The 16,195-nt window shown below is 38.9% G+C and overlaps 1 protein-coding gene across 4 annotated transcripts in view; it reads right to left on the reverse strand.

Annotated features, from left to right (window-relative positions):
• The window catches only part of WWC2 (WW and C2 domain containing 2), a 250,000-nt gene that overhangs the window by 63,713 nt on the left and 170,092 nt on the right, over window positions 1-16,195 (reverse strand). For all 4 annotated transcript variants that reach the window (XM_021007608.2, XM_021007612.2, XM_021007613.2 and 1 more), the window contains 4 exons: window positions 12,835-12,924; window positions 11,205-11,830; window positions 2,141-2,270; window positions 12-92 (listed from right to left, as the gene is read on the reverse strand). In XM_021007608.2, the coding sequence (XP_020863267.1) occupies window positions 12-92; window positions 2,141-2,270; window positions 11,205-11,830; window positions 12,835-12,924 (927 nt within the window). The remainder of the gene's footprint in view (window positions 1-11; window positions 93-2,140; window positions 2,271-11,204; window positions 11,831-12,834; window positions 12,925-16,195) is intronic.

Genomic DNA, 16,195 nt, shown 5'->3' on the forward strand with positions numbered 1-16,195 from the left:
TTTTTTTTTACCTGAGTCCTATCTGCACTTGAGCGGTCTCTAGAATCAAAGCATCATCTTCACAATAGAGAACATCCTCAATTTCACCAGGTCTAAGAGGAAAAAGGCAAGTAATTTGAAAAATGATTGCTACCTAGCACTGTATTTCATATAATCTGATTGCATATCTCTTTTAAAAGAAAATAAAAGTGAGCAGAGCCCTTTCAATGTACAGGTAGTATTAATGATTAGAAGACTTGTTCTTTTGGTAACTTAAGTACACTTTAAAAAGGGTTCACTGTGATTCCTTAGGGGAGGAGAGGCAAGAGATATTTTTGAATGACTGGCTTGACCAAGTAACACTAAAGACCATGCCCACCAAACACAGGTAGCTGGAGATGGAGAAGAAATCAAGGAATAGAGATAAACAAGTTTGATATGGTCAAGTGCCATATATCTATAGAACTATCTATATCTATATATAAGTATAGATATAGATATAGATATACTATGCACTCTTTCACTTGGGCAGACAAAATAATGAATTGAATGTAGATTTCAAAGGTCTATACTTTGGTCCATATGGGTCCACTTACAGCTCCTCTATCATTTGGAGATGGTCTTTGTTCTAAGCTCTACTCTGATAACTCATTGCAATGTGGGAATTAACCCAGGCTTTCATGAAGAGGCCGGGCTACAGCAACACCAGATTTATGAAGATACATATTCATCAATGGTGGTCTTATGTACTGGAGATGGCCCAGGATGCAGTGGGAAACCTCAGCCCTTTTAAACTAAAGTCTTTTCAGGTTCTCCCTTTGAGTGAGGCAATGCCCATTCCATGAATAGGCCTCTTTAAGAAGTGAGTCAAGGGATGTCTCCTTTAATAATAATATTTTTTTTTAAAAATCAAACTGGGAGGGGAAGACCTTCAGTGTTGCTGGCCAAAAAATAACCATTAAGTGGTGCTTGGCCTGGGACCTATTGTTGTTAAATCCAAGAAATCCAGAGCAAATTGGATTTAAGGCTTTAAGGTCTACTTGAAGCTTGTAATGGCTCCTTGGTGGCTCAGTGGATAAACCTCTGGACCTGGAGTCAAGAGGACCTGAGTTCAAATCCAGCCTCAGACACTCAGTAGCTGTGAGACCCTGGGCAAATCACATGACCTCTGTTTGCCTTAACCCATTGGAGAAGGAAATGGCAAACCATTCCAGTGTCTTTGCCAAGAAAACCCCAAAGACAGCGGCCCACAGTCATGAAGAGCCAGATACAACTGAATAAACAACAATGACTCCTTTCCAAACTGTTTGAGGACCTACCTATTTAAATATGAGAAGGCTCCATGTCAGTTATAACTCAGGCATAGCAACTCTCAAAGACGATCTCCAAATGAGAGAGAAGATGTAAGTGGACCCATATGGACCACAGGATAGATCTTTGAAATCTACATTCAATCACAGCCATTTTATCTGCCCAAGTGAAAGAGTGCGCAATACATATACGTATGTATGTATATATGTATACATAGGTATATGTACATACATATAGATATACATACATACATATATAGATATAAATATAGATAGATAGATACAGATTTTTTTTGAGTTAAATAAGAAAAGAAACACAGGACACTCAAGAAAAGACTATAGTCTGGATAGGTAGCTAGGATCCCCTAGGATTCTTGATACAGTATGATTACTCAAGCTGACGAACTCCTAGACAAATCAAACAAGAATTATCCATTCAGCATGTGTATGATATAAATCACTCCCAAAGTTCCTCAATAAAACAAAAATATGCTTTCAGGCTCAGACAACGTTTTGTGAAAAGTAAAACACAGCACTAGTCATGACAAGCTAATTAATAATATACCTCACTATTTACTGTAAGGAGATTTTTGGCCACAACATTTCTTTTTTTTTTTAATTTAATATTTTATTTTTTTCCTATTACACACAAAAGCAGTTTTTAACATTCGTGTTCTTTTTTAATTTTGAGTTCCAAATTCGCAGCCACAACAACTCTTTAACCATGAACTTTTTTTTAAATTCAGACTAACAGATCTAGCACAGCACCAAAGCCATCGTATTTGAAACTGCATGTGCTATTATTATGAATGAGATGCATTTAGCTAACGATCATTACTAGTGAAGCCTACTGTTTCACTGATGCTTCGTAGACACCACTGTCTCCAGCCACAGACTCGTCAGACACAGCAGCAGACACGCAAGCTGTTTTCTCTTCCAGTAAGTGGCCTACTGTCCTCCTTGGAAATTGCTCTTCAGCACCTAAGGGGTCAGAGCGAGATCAACCATCAGGGATTTTTATTAGGAAAAGCGTGGCTCATGGGCAGACCAAACTGGGCTGCACTTCCTGAGTGTCTTTAGACATTAATAATCAAAACTCAAATGATCAATAACCAATAGATATCAAATCAAAAGATACAGAAGACATAAAATGCTGTGAATAGGACAAATACAACTTTGACGTACAAGCTAATCAAAAAGTGAGCGCTACAAATAAATTCCAAGGTGACTCTGGACGATAGTAATTACACCCAGCATTTAGATAGCAAGGTCTGTAAAATGCTTTCGAAAATATCTTATTTGAATTTCACAACAACCCTTAAAGTAATGTTATTATCATACTCATTTTACAGATAGAAAAAATTAAGGCTGAGAGGTGAAATGACTTACCCACAGTCATATGACTAATGTTTGAGGTGGGATTTGAATTCTGGTCTTACTATGTCTAGAGCTCTAGACTTGCATCGCCCAGTCACCTAGATTAAGTCACTTTCCCTCTCTGGCCCTCAGTGTTCTCATCCATAAAATGAAAGGGTAGAACAGGGAGGTTTCTGACAGTAACAAAAAAAAATCACAATTGCATGATTTGTTATAATAAAATATGGAAAAAAAACCCTTCCATATGCCTTGAAGATTTGGAAATGGTTGAATAGATAATGACTTATTAATGTAATAATACAGCTACGCTGTAATGAGCGAGAAAGGGCAGCTAGGTGGCGCTGCAGGGGACAGAGTGCTGTGCCTGGAGTCAGGAAGATCTGAGTTTAAATCTGGCCTCAGACACCAGCTGTGTGACCCTGGGCAAGTCACTTAACCATGTTTGCCTCAGTTTTCCTCCTCTGTCAAACAAACTAGAGAAGAAAATGGCAAACCACTCCAGTGTCTTTGCCAAGAAAACCCCCAAATGGGTTCATGGAGAGTCAGACAAGACTGAAAAACGACTGATATGAAGAACTTAGCGTACATAATGCAGATTCGGAAGAAAAATGTACACAATGTAAATAAAGTTCACGTTAACAGGCAGTACAATTAAGGTCAAAGACAAAAGACAACTTTGACACTCTACCATATTATTTTGTTTTGCGGCCCTTTGACTGAATCCAAACTTTACAGAACAAACCCCCTAAATAAAAGGATGTGTCCTGTAAAACTTGGACTCAGTCAATAGGCCGCACCCAAGGACCTAGAAGGCCACATGTGGCCTCCAGGCTGCAGGTTCCCCACCCCAAGTCTAGAGGATAAACTATAGGATATATCAAGGTATTTTCAAATCCTTTCAAAATGGAAGTTTTAATCTAACCTGCCATCTAGCACACGCCATGTTTCATGAAACATGTCTTACATGGAGGCCCAGGAATTATTTGTCTCCTTTGAGCACTGGCAATATCTCTATGACACAGAAATTCTGTTTATTCAACATTAAGAAAGGTTGCCATCTGCATTACATTCCCCTTTCCATATTTTCCATCTTTATTGCCATCCCACTTACTAAAAATTTAAAAAAAAAACCTTAACTGCCTTTTGACTTACAAGAATTCTTAATATAGTTGCTACCATTAAAAAAAAATTTGTGCTATTGAATCTTCAGCACCACATAGCATTTAACTTTTATCTCAGCCTCATATTCCTACATGAGCATCCTGCCAAGAGCAAGGAGCATTCGTTTAAAGCTGGGTTCTGAACTGTAATAAGGCAAAAGCCTGTGGAGTTCTTTTATCTTTCCGTGAGCAAGCACCCGTATTGGTATGCATTACGCCCCCCTTCTGAGTCATGACTTTACATCTTGTTAAGATGTTTAAGTTTTAAGGCTTCCGATTACTGGATTGATTGCTGCGTTTTCCCTTTTATTTCTGGCAGTGGGGGTGCTTTTGTTCCTTGATGATGAAATGCCTTCTCCCCACCAACCCCCCTTGGTGAGAGGGTGAAGGTGATGGCATGATTTATTGAATACCCCCAGGAATAACCATGGCAGCCTGAAATTGACTTTGACAATGACAGAGACTGACAGTAGAAGGCCTTTACAACTATTCCAACTTGGTTTCTGCCATCCAGCAGGGACCAGTGCTGGAGAGCAAAAAATATATATAAAAGGAACCACACTTCACCTCCACAGGGCAGCCTGAAAAGGGCTTGACTACTGAGCAGGTGAGCAGTCTAACAGTTAAACTCAGTTTAACATTTATTTAACACCGAATATGTAGGAAGCGCTCAGGAGCCAGAGAGCAGCTTCTTGTGACCATCGTGGTTTATTGTCATCCCAGCACACCTTAGACCCAACATTCCTCACCTGGAAATTCCAGACTGGACCCTTTAGGGAGCCAAACTGCCCCTACATTCAAGTCAGGATGGCCTCTGAGCACACCAAGCATGGAGACTTTTGTAGCCTAGGCTTTAACCCTGCTGGTCTATTGAGACAGTTTTCTCTCCAAGGTCACTAATAACTTCCTCATGCAAAAGCTAATGGGCCTTTTTTTTTTTTAAATCTTGTATTCATCTTCCTTCACCTCTCTTACCCACATGGACCTGGCTCCCAAATTTACTTCCAGTCTTTCTCTAGAACCTTAGTCTTCAACCTCTAACTTATGGTCAGGTAGCTCTACCTGGATGTCCTCTTGACATCTATTTAAAACTGAACACATAGGGAGCAGCCAGCTGGTGCAGTAGATAGAGCACCGGCCCTGGAGTCAGGAGGACCTGAGTTCAAATCTGGATTCAGATACATGATACTCACTAGCTGTGTGACCCTGGGCAAGTCACTTAACCCCAATTGCCTCATCCCCCCCCCAAAAAAAAGAATTACTTTAAAACTGAACACACATTTCCACCAACTTCGTCTCCCTCCCAAAACTCTGCCTAATGTCTCTAATTTCTGTTGATGTGAATTCCAGCAGCCCAAGACTCTTCACATTGGAACCATTTCTAGTTTTTCTTCTCCCTGACCCCCCAAATCCTGATTCACTAGACAACTCCTGTTCATTCTAACTCAAAAACCTCTCTCTAGTATCTGCCCCATTCTCTCTACTCAAATTGCACCCACCCTAGTTCAAGCTCACATTTCTTAACATCGGGACCACTGTAAGAGCCTCCTAACTGATTTCTCTGCCTTCCTCCCGGTCTATGTCTTCTCCAGTAGTCTTCATACTGCTGTGTGAATAATCTTCCTGTTGTACCAGGAAGTACAATTCAGGTCAAAGACAAAAGATGTCAACATTGTCACCTCTCCACTCAAAAAAACCCTCAATGGCTCCCCAATGCGTACTGAACAAAGTCTACTCCTGGCTTTAGAAGACACCCACCATCTGGCTGCAACCTACCTTTTGAGCCATATCATATGCTGTTAATCCTTCATGGGCAGTTTGCTTCCCAGTCAGATTTAATTTTTGTCTGTCCCTGGTTCTTAACTCCATGCCCTCTCCTCTCATGATGCTTGGCATTGTTCTCATCATCACCTGTATCTGAGATGGACTATCCCTTACTTACTTCCTTCTAATTACAATTACTCAGCTTCTATTTCCTCCGTGAAGCCTTCCCCTGAACTCCTAGTTCAACATAAGGGGCAGTGACTGAATTTGGAGTCAGCAGATGTTCAAGTTTTGGTGCTCCCACTTAAAAACTAATGTTGTTCATTCACTTCAGGTGTGTCTGACTCCTCGTGACCCCATTTGGTGTTTTCTTGGCGAAGATACTAAAGTGGTTTGCCGTTTCCTTCTCCAGCTCATTTTAAGATGAGGAAAACTGAGGCAAACAGAGTTAAGTGACTTGCCCAGGGTCACACAGCTAGTAAGTGTTAGTGTGTGAGGCCAGATTTGAACTCAGGTCCTCCTGAATCCAGGCTGGTGCTCTATCCACTGTGCCACCTAGCTGCCCCAAGTTTATTCAGTTTACAATCAAAGCTCTTGAATCTATTTTCACCAAGCAACACTTTCTACCTGGCTTGGAACACATACGTGTACCCAGCAGGAAAACCACAGCTTTGTGTGTAGCAAGAAGACCACAAGGCAAGACCACCTGTGGAACCAGGTGCTCCCTTCCTCTTAATTAGGCAACATCTTGTCTGCTCTGCTTTTAGGGATTACTCCCCCTTTCCAAATTTTCTCTTTGCTAAGCAAAGGTTATGGGGGATTTTATATTCTTTAACAAGTATGGAGAGCAAGCATATTTTTAAAGCTGCAAATAAGACATTTTGAGGGAAAGAGAAAGACATATGGAGTACCCATGCCTCTAAAAGTCCACAGGAAAAAGAAATGACACAAGTAGATTTATTTTCTCTTTTCTTTTGTAAATACCTCAGGTAATGAGTGACTCACAGTATTTGTGCTCAGCACAGTAAATTTAAGTGACTCATGTTACATATTCAAATGCAGAAGAAAAGAAGCAAAGTGAACTTCATAATCTCTGTTCCGGCTTCCTCACTTCTCTATCACTAGAGCCTTCATGTAGAGTTTTCTTAACGCTTACATCATTTGCCTTGGTGGCCTATTACAGGCTTGCTATTTTAATAATAGGTAACAGTGCCAGGCACTGTGCTAAGTTGCTTTACAATTATTATTATTATTTGTGAGGCAATCAGGGTTAAGTGACTTGCCCAGGGTCACACAGCTAGTGAATGTTAAATGTCTGAGGTCACATTCGAACTCAGGTCCTCCTGACTCCAGGGCCAGTGCTCTATCCACTGTGCCATCTCGCTGCCCCCAAGAAATTCCCTCCTTTTTTTTTTGTGAGGCAATTGGGGTTAAGTGACTTGCCCAGAGTCACACAGCTAGTGAATGTTACGTATCTAAGGCTGGATTTTAACTCAGGTCTTCCTGACTCCAGGGCCAGTGTTCTATCCACTGAACCACCTAGCTGTCCCTGTGCTTTACAATTATTATCTCATTTTATCCTCACAACAACACTGGAAGGGAGACGCTATCATGATAAGGAAACAGGGCAAACATAAGGTTAAATGATTTGTCAGGGTTGCACAGACAGTGAGGGTCTGAGGCTGGATTTGAACTCAGATCTTCCTAACTCCTGCTCTATCCACTGCATCGTATGTGTTTGACATAAGCAGACTGTTTGTAAAAAGAGGTGACAATAATAATAACAATGATGATAACAGCTGACATTTCTATACTATCTGCTGTGTGCCAGGCATTATGCTTAGAGCTTTACAGTTGGACCATTTGATCCTCACAACAACCCTGGACAGAAACTGCTATGATCATCCCCATTTTACAGCTGAGGACACTGAGGCAGAGGTTAAACAACTTGCCCAAAGTCACATAGCTAGTAAGTGTCTGAGGCTGGGTTCGAATTCATGTCTTACTGACTCCAGGCTTCATGTTCTTTCCAGTATACCACCTAGCTGAGTCATACCTATGCAAGGATCTTACTATACCGAGGAGGGGACAGTCTATAAACAAGAGCTTATAACCAAGCCCTAGGCTGTGATGGTAGCCGAAAGGCATCAATCTTAGATGTTTAAGACTAGTCAGAGCCTTCAGTGACAGGGCCATTAAGACACTGCCACCATTTTCTCAAGTCAAGACTGAAGTCCCACTCTGAAGCCTTCGCTGGGGTTATGGAAGAGATCCTGGGATCTTAAAGGTCTGAAGAGATAGAAAACGTTCAGGTTTATTACAGAAAGGCTGACACAGGTGAGCAGGTGAGTGTGGACCGACACTGTTCCCTAGGCTTATTATGGAGAAGGCTGGCACAGGTGGGCAGGTGAATGTGGACTGACACTGTTCTCTAGGCTTATTATGGAGAAGGTTGGCACAGATGAGCACGTGATTGTAGCTTGCCCCTGTTATCCTTGCCCAACTTTTGAGTATCTGTGCATGAGCAAAATACCATGTACTAGTATCAGTGTAAATGTGCCAGAGCCAGGTGTCTCCAGGAGTTAGCTCTTTGAGGTCACAGCACCATACAGAAACTCAGAGGTCACACACTAGTTAAGGGTGAAGGGATTTGGGGGCAAGTAGGTGGCACAGTGGATAGAGCACTGGCCTTGGAGTCAGGAGGACCTGAGTTCAAATTTGACCTCAGATAGTTGACACTGAGCAGCTGTGTAACCCTGGGCAAGTCACTTAACCCCAACTGCCTGAGAGAGAGAGAGAGAGAGAGAGAGAGAGAGAGAGAGAGAGAGAGAGAGAGAGAGAGAGAGAGAGAGAGAGAGAGAGAGAGTTGGATAGTAGTCTTAGAATGTACTTTCTCAGAGAACCACATTGAGTCCCCACCACCACCCTCTAATAGCTAACATCAATATAGTACTTTAAGGTTTGCAAAGCACTTTACAAATATCTCACTTAATCTTCCAATAAAAAGAAACCAGAAAAATTTTTTGTTAAACTGTCCTAAAATGGGAAGAGGGAGAATCTGTTGGGATCCACCTCATACTCTACCTCACGCTATTATGGGGAAATGAAGCAACCCCATGTAGTAGGTAAAGAGAAACTCTGGGGCTGAATCTAGCCTCAAACATTTACTAGTAGAATGGCCCTGGGCAAGTCAGTTAAGCTCTCCAGGCCTTGGTTTTGTCATTTCTAAAATGAGGGGCCTGGACTCTATGACCTCCGAGGTCCCTTTCAGGTATAAATCTACACCTCTTATGAATACTGGTGAGGGTAAAAAAAGAAGGAAAAAGGGGAGGAAACCTGGACCTTGGGAAACAGCTAGTAGAGGGTGAGGATATTTGGGGAAAATGGCCTAAAATTGTTTTAGCTATCTTGTTAAGAGAAAGGGAGACTTGGCTGAAATATTTTGAGAATGTTAAGAAGATTCATGGATAAATAGTTAAAATTGTTTTAGCTATCTTGTTAAGAGAAAGGGGGATTTGGTTGAAATATTCTGAGAATGTAGGAAGATATATGGATAAACAGCTAAAATTGTTTTAGCTATCCTGTTAAGGAAAAGAGAGACTTGGCTGAAATATTTTGAGAATGTAAGTAGATATATGGAGAAGCAGCTAAAAATTTTTTGGCTATCTTATTAAAGGAAAGGGGGACTTTGCTGAAATATTTTGAGAATGTAAGAAGATATGTGGAAAAATTGCTAAAATTTTTAGCTCTCTTGCTAAGGGAAAAGGGGACCTTGCTGTAATATTTTGGGAATGTAAGATGATATATGGAAAAATAGCTAAAAGTTTTAGCTATCTTGTTAAGGGAAAGGGGGACTTTGCTGAAATAATTTTGAGAATGTAAGAAAATGTATGAAAAAAGGCTAATATTTTTAGATATCTTGTTAAGGGAAAGGGGGACTTGGCTGAAATATTTTGAGAATGTAAGAAGATGTATGGAAAAAAAGCTAATATTTTTAGCTATGTTGTTAAGGGAAAAGGCAACCTTGCTGTAGTATTTTGAGACTATAACCAGGAGAGTCACAGTGTATGATAATCTGTCTGTCTGTCTCCCTCTTTAAAACAGAAACCAGAATAACAGACGAAAGGAAAAAGTGAGACTAAGTCAGAAACAGTCTGGTGCTTTCATGGAATAGGGTAGCACAGCCAGGGCAACGGAAAAAAGAAAGAAATAGGGAATATGCAGGTCAGGTGAGGCAAAGCATGGTGATGGATGGGTCTGGAAGTGGGAAAACAGCTGGCAGCAGTGGAAAGGTTGATAGGAGGAAACACTATCTATCAATTAGAGTTATCCAAAATTGGAACAAGTTCCCTCCAGGGGCAGTGGGGTCTCTCTCACTAAAAATCTTCGAGTGAAGCCTGGATCTGCCTAGCAAAGTCAGACAGGTTCATCACCAGAAGGCTGATCACGTAGGTGACATTTTTAGGCCAGAGCAACTTATAAAGGGCTCTCTTAAGGTGTAAAGGGAAAAGGAACTGCAGTAATAAAAGGAGGCCCTGCACCAATGTAATCACAGATCTTCTGGAGGATTGGAAGAAGGATAAAATGAAGGACCTATGAAAAAGACGTAGTGTTCCACAATTAAGAGATATGAAAGTGCCTTTTGAAAGAACGACCCAAAATACTTATTTTTTAAAAAAACTCAATTTCCTAAAGGATAGTAATATGTATATGCTAATAAAATATGTTAATATTAGCATATAAAATGTGCAGATTCTGGACATTATTATTCTGGCCTCTAATAAGGAAATGTATCTTTTATTTATTTTATTTTTTAATCAAGCTGTTAGTACACTACTCTGGTGCATTATGATTATCTCGAAAGAGCTCTTCACTTTGGTGGGTTGACCAGTATACCTAATAAAACAAAGCCTTTTCTGACCTGCTAGAGGAGACAATTCAAATGGAGCCTGAATTTTCCAACTTCAAGCTAACCACAGCCACAAGAAGCCAACATTGTGAATCCTCTCCAGTCTAGACTGTCAATTACTAATGTGGCCAGAAGATGGCAGAGCAATACTGTACATCCAAAAATACTTTTCAGAGCTGGCTTTATAACAAACAGGGGAGTTTGGCAGGAGACAAAAATAGTATTCACACAGAATTCCCTAAGCATCTTAGACATCGAACCCTGGTGCTAATTAGCTGATATGCTAATTGCCTTAGTTTTAATCTGTCTTAAGCCATCTTTTAAAAGTGAGCCCCCTTCTTTTCCATGATATTTCAGACTCTAAATACATTTTATGAAATAGGAACTAGGGTACAAAGATGCTTTCCCAGCTACATGTGATAATACTGATGCTATCTGGCTAGCCATAATTCAAATGCCACCCAGAGCAGGCACCTGGTGATTAAATATGTCAAAGAGAGAGAGAGTGAGAGATATTTTTCTATAATAAAGCAAAACTATTTCTCAGCGTGCTAATAAAAATAAAGTGCTTACCTTTGCCTACGAAATTAAAGTCAAGGGAGTAAACAGAAGAAAAAGGCTGCATAACTTCCCTCTGAAGGTGCCATTCCCTACCCCCACGGAGCCGACAATATAGCAATTTCATGGCATTTTTTTTCCATTTACCTGAAGTTCCTTCACTTAATGGCGATAAAGACTGCCTAACACCTTCGTCAGTATCTTTGTCCTCCGCAAGAGCCTGTGATGCTACCCTTGCATCTGAGTCCAGCAGCATCTGATTTTCGGTAAGGTCAATGTCTGCAAAATGGCTAGTCAATTCACAGTCTTCGAAGTCTGTGGTGAGTTGGTGGAGAGGAGTATCCTGGGCAGACATAGAAAAAGTACCTTCCAGAACTAGAGGAGAACCAGGAGGCGACAAGGAGGACAGGGAGGATCTGGAGGAGAGGGACGTCACAGATTTGGGTGGCTCAGTCAATTTTGAAGCAGGCCCTGCTGCAGAGGATCCAGATGAGTCACTGGAGCCCAGCTGGCTGTGGGACTTCACCACCTCATTTTCATGAATGGTGGTAATGGGTCCAGAAGGAATGTAACCACTTTTTTCTTGTAATAGAAAGTCCAGTTTATACTGATAATCCAAGTCTGGAATTTGATCCCCTTGGTTGTTATAATAGAGCTCCGTGGAACTGAGGGAATTGAGTGACCCTCTACTAGAGGTGTTCAGAGACCCCCGACTGGATGCCAGCGACCCCAGACTGCTTCCTGAAGACATGGACAAGGTACTGGCAGAGAGACTGAAATAAAAACCGGACACAAAACACTTATTTTTAAAAATATGTAAATTTAAAAGATCTGGCAAATATGACCACAATCCTTTCTTCTTCCAAATGCCAGCAGGAGAACGGATGGTATCCAAAAATAAAATAAGTCACTGGCTATCATTATATTCTTCTACATTTACTCATGAATTTATACTCTTGCCCTATGAATGTTTTAATATGTAATCAGTAATTCTACATTTGTTAAAAATGATTATGTCTTTCTCTAAATCTTACCAAAAAAAATCCCAAGGTCAAACATCTATTAAATAAATACACTTGCTGGTACAGTTACTTCTGAAGCTACTACTACACAGCTTCACAGTAAAGAAAAGTGTGGGAAAAGGAGAAAATACATTAAAATACAAAGGGTCCATTTTGGTTATTTTGTTTCCAGGAACAAATGTAGGTTTTTTCATTTTTTATTTTTAGAGAAACATGACTATGAAGACAAAGAATTTGAACAAAGGCTGTGCCGTACCTGTCTTTTCTGTTCTCTTTGGGAAGATATGCATAAGGAATGCATCTTTAAACAATTAACATGAGGAAATATGCTGTTATTTTTTTTTAAAGGCAATTGCTTTGAAGCGGAAAAAGTCTTTTTCCAAGTAGTAAAGAATGTCTTTGTAAAGTCTAAAGTTTGCAAGCATAAAATATTCTTTATGTCCCTAAAAACTACAGTTTGATATTCTAATGGCTTTACTCAAATTCAGAACATATTCACAACCATGTGATTATAAACTTTTTATAAAAATACACCTTTAAGTCATCCATATTTTAATACAAACATCTCTTCTTTTTTTTTTAGAACATCAAAGTATATCCCAACTAGATGACATTTTCAACTTCGAGAAAATAAAAAAAGAAGTGGAAGAGAACAAAAGATAAATGGAGCCTACTCTGTCCTCCGCCCCCAAAATGATAAAACGAGTCTACAGCTTTACAGAACTCACGTGTGAGAATATGAAATGCAGGCCCACCTTTTAATCTGTGAATGCAAATAAGTAGTTAATTTGGTAGTTTCTTCAAGTCTTTTTAGCAGTGCCTTTTTTCTCTCTTCCAATTTTAGCCTAGCAAAACACAATAAAGAGTAATTATTTTAAACTGTTTCAGTAAATGAATGAGGCTAGGCAGGTTAAGAAAAAAATATGAGTAAAGAAAATATTCCTAGTACACAAATAACTTCTCAAAAGCCTAAATTGTTAGCTCAAAGGGGCCAGAGACCATTCTGTCTTCTTTTTATTTTTTTCTATCCTCCCAATGTATTTATCTAGCGCAGTATTTTCCATGGAAACAACATTCAATAATTTAGGAAAGAATGAAATTAGTGGAAACAATGTTTTAAGAAATGAGGAAATAACAGAAATAAATAAGGAGAATTAAGCATATCCAGACTAAGCAAGACAGAAGAACCTAATAACCTGATTCTGATTTTAAAACCAAAATCAAACCTAAATTGTCATTTTAAAATGGACTAATTATCAAACTGTCTCAAACCATCAGGGATGGGAGGAAAGTAAGAACAGATAGAAAGCTTTAAAGATACATGGATACATATACTGTATAGATTTAATATACAATTTCTGGGTTTCACATTATAGAAATGTTAAATAGTAACAATTAAATATTATAAGTAGCCAGCCAATTTACTGTATTTAGTAAGGAAATAGAACTTTCATTCTAGGGTTGATGAAAAAATTCTCCGGATAGAATTTTCAATCAAGAACAAAAACACTAATTATTTTAAACAGTCCCACCATAAATCATGATATAAAGTTAATTTCAGTTTGTTTAGGCAAGAAGAGATAAAAGTGACTGTTAGGTCATCCCTACTCATAAAACACTTCAACAGCAAAAGAGTTTGTGAGTTTAAAAAAAAGATTATTTTATTGAGCTAATTCTAGACTTGGAAAAACAAAGTGACCTTGAAACATATTAAGCATACGGGTTTTAACGCTACCACGAAGAGTTTGTACACTACCTATGAAAAATTTGAAATCTATTTTCCTAATTCAATTGGACAAATATTTATTAGGGATCATAGGTAAGGCTTCCTTACAATGACCTAACATAGAAATGAGTAATGAATGTAAAAATCAGCTCATTTTCTTTAGAGAAAAAAAATTCTCTGTATTTCTAAACTCTTTGAAATATTATGTATGTTTTAGGTACTAGAGAAACATGCCCATATTTTATTTATAAGCATCTCCCTTTGGAAGTGTCAACACCACAATCACTATTTTTTAAAATCAAAAGTAATTCTTGGCATTTTTCTTTAATGCTTCAAGAGGTGTTAAATTTCTGTTTCACAGTTTTCAAAGGTATGTTTTAGAAGGTAGTGGAGGCAGGTGTTGGGTGTTTTCTTTTTTAAGAGACAAAAATAAACAAAAAACCAATGAGGAGTAAAAAGTCAACATAAAATAAGTAGCTTAAAAATAAAGGTATTTAAAGGCCTGGAAAAAGCCAAGTAGCTGGCAAAATCCATGTCTTTTGAAAGAGAAACATTTTTTTAATGAATTTTTAAAACAGAACATCTCACAAAAAGAATTTTGTATCAAGGCTGCATGTAATGCATGCTTGCATTAAGAAGTGAGGATCTGTTATTTTAAAAAATCGAGGCAAGTTGCAATCTTGGTCTTCTCTGACCATCCTGACCCAGAGGGTGCTTCCATTTCTGAACTTCTATTAAATCACTGCTTGAAAAATTCACTTGGCAATTAATTATGCAGTGCCCTGTGACATTTTTCTTTCCATCTTAGTCTTGTCATTAATGCTGTTCTTTAACTTTTCAGATGTCTCTATTTTTGCCTCCTTTGTCAAAACTGGAAACTTCTTGAAAGTAAAGACCATGTATTCCATTTCTTTGTCACTCCCTTTTCCACCATCTTCCCCCTACCTCTGGTACAGTGGTGTCCACACAGTAGGTTCTCCAAACATCTGTTGCTTGCATCTTTTTATTTTAACAACAATAAGCAGATGTCTCACTTGTTGAACCATATTTCTGTTTCAACTCTCAGAAACCAGACATTAAAGTAATTTTAATGGTTAAAAAAACCACACATACCAAAAGGCATCAACTTCCTCTTTATGACTTCTTTAAAAAGAAATTAATATACTTGCTTTGAGAAAACCAAAATGGTAAGACCTATAAATTTGTGGGAAATACCCTAAAAGCCACAATGTTATATGAAGGAATGTTACTATAGGAGCCACTGTGGATCCTGTGAAAAACCACTGTGTCTTCATACTTTCAGTAATACTATGTGGGGTAGAAATGTAAATTGTCCTAAATTGTCCATCTTTTCCCCCATGAACAATTATTTTTACCTAGTAATCTTCTAAGATTGCTCCATTACGCTTCCCTATTTCCTGAATAAGAAAAAGGCACTTTGGCATAGATGAAAGAGCAGAGAGTCAAGAAGAAGAGAGAGTCAGGAAGACCTATGGCTGAGGGTGACCCCAAAAGGCACTTAATTTCTCAGCGCACCAGGATATTCTCTAAGACTACATACATAAGCTGCAAAACAAAGTAAGTGTTGGTCTGCGTTGGTAGAGGGAGTTTTCTCACCACGGCTTCACTATGTCAATGAAATCACAGTTCTAAGACCTGAAAATTTCCCTGATATGCTCAGCCACAAGATGGTGAGGACATTCTTTGTTGTAATGTAGTAAGTGAGGCAAAAATTACAAGGCAGTGGTGTAGAGAACCCACGAAGTGCAGAATTATATAATCCCATAGAGTGGCTGCAAATTCATAGGGGCTTTACTCCACCAGAGATGATAAATGCTGCCATGAAAAAAAAAAAAAAGGAAAAACCCACATTATAAGTGGAAGAAGATTTGGGGGACATAGCAAGGAAACTGTTTGATAGTTGCGTGGAGATACTGAGAGGAAACCACTGGAAAGGGGAGCATATTTTACCTATGCTGAATTTTTTTTATGTAGAGAATCCCCTTTTATAAGTTTCATCTTTGCCATTAACTGCTCCTCTTTTGACAACGAAGGGACAAACTGCTTCCCAAGGTGCTACATTTTAACTCAACAGTAGAAAAAAAAAGGCAAAACAGAAATAAATATACATACATACATACATACATACACACATATATATATACACACATACATATGTAAAAAAAAACATAATGAAAGAAAGAGAATGAAAAAAGTACAATGGGCCATTGCTGCAGGTCCAAAGGATTGGTATTTGTTTATTAGGGTGCTGGATAACCATCTCAGAATTAGAAGGTCACTTTGGAGAGTTGGTCAGTACAGAATAATAAAAGACATAAGTTTCCAGAAGGCTAATGATGTCCACCTGGGAAAGAGGCCATGAGACCTAG

Source organism: Phascolarctos cinereus, unplaced genomic scaffold, assembly GCF_003287225.1.
Source record: "Phascolarctos cinereus isolate Bilbo 61053 unplaced genomic scaffold, phaCin_HiC Scaffold_9;HRSCAF=440, whole genome shotgun sequence".
NCBI lineage: Eukaryota > Metazoa > Chordata > Mammalia > Diprotodontia > Phascolarctidae > Phascolarctos > Phascolarctos cinereus.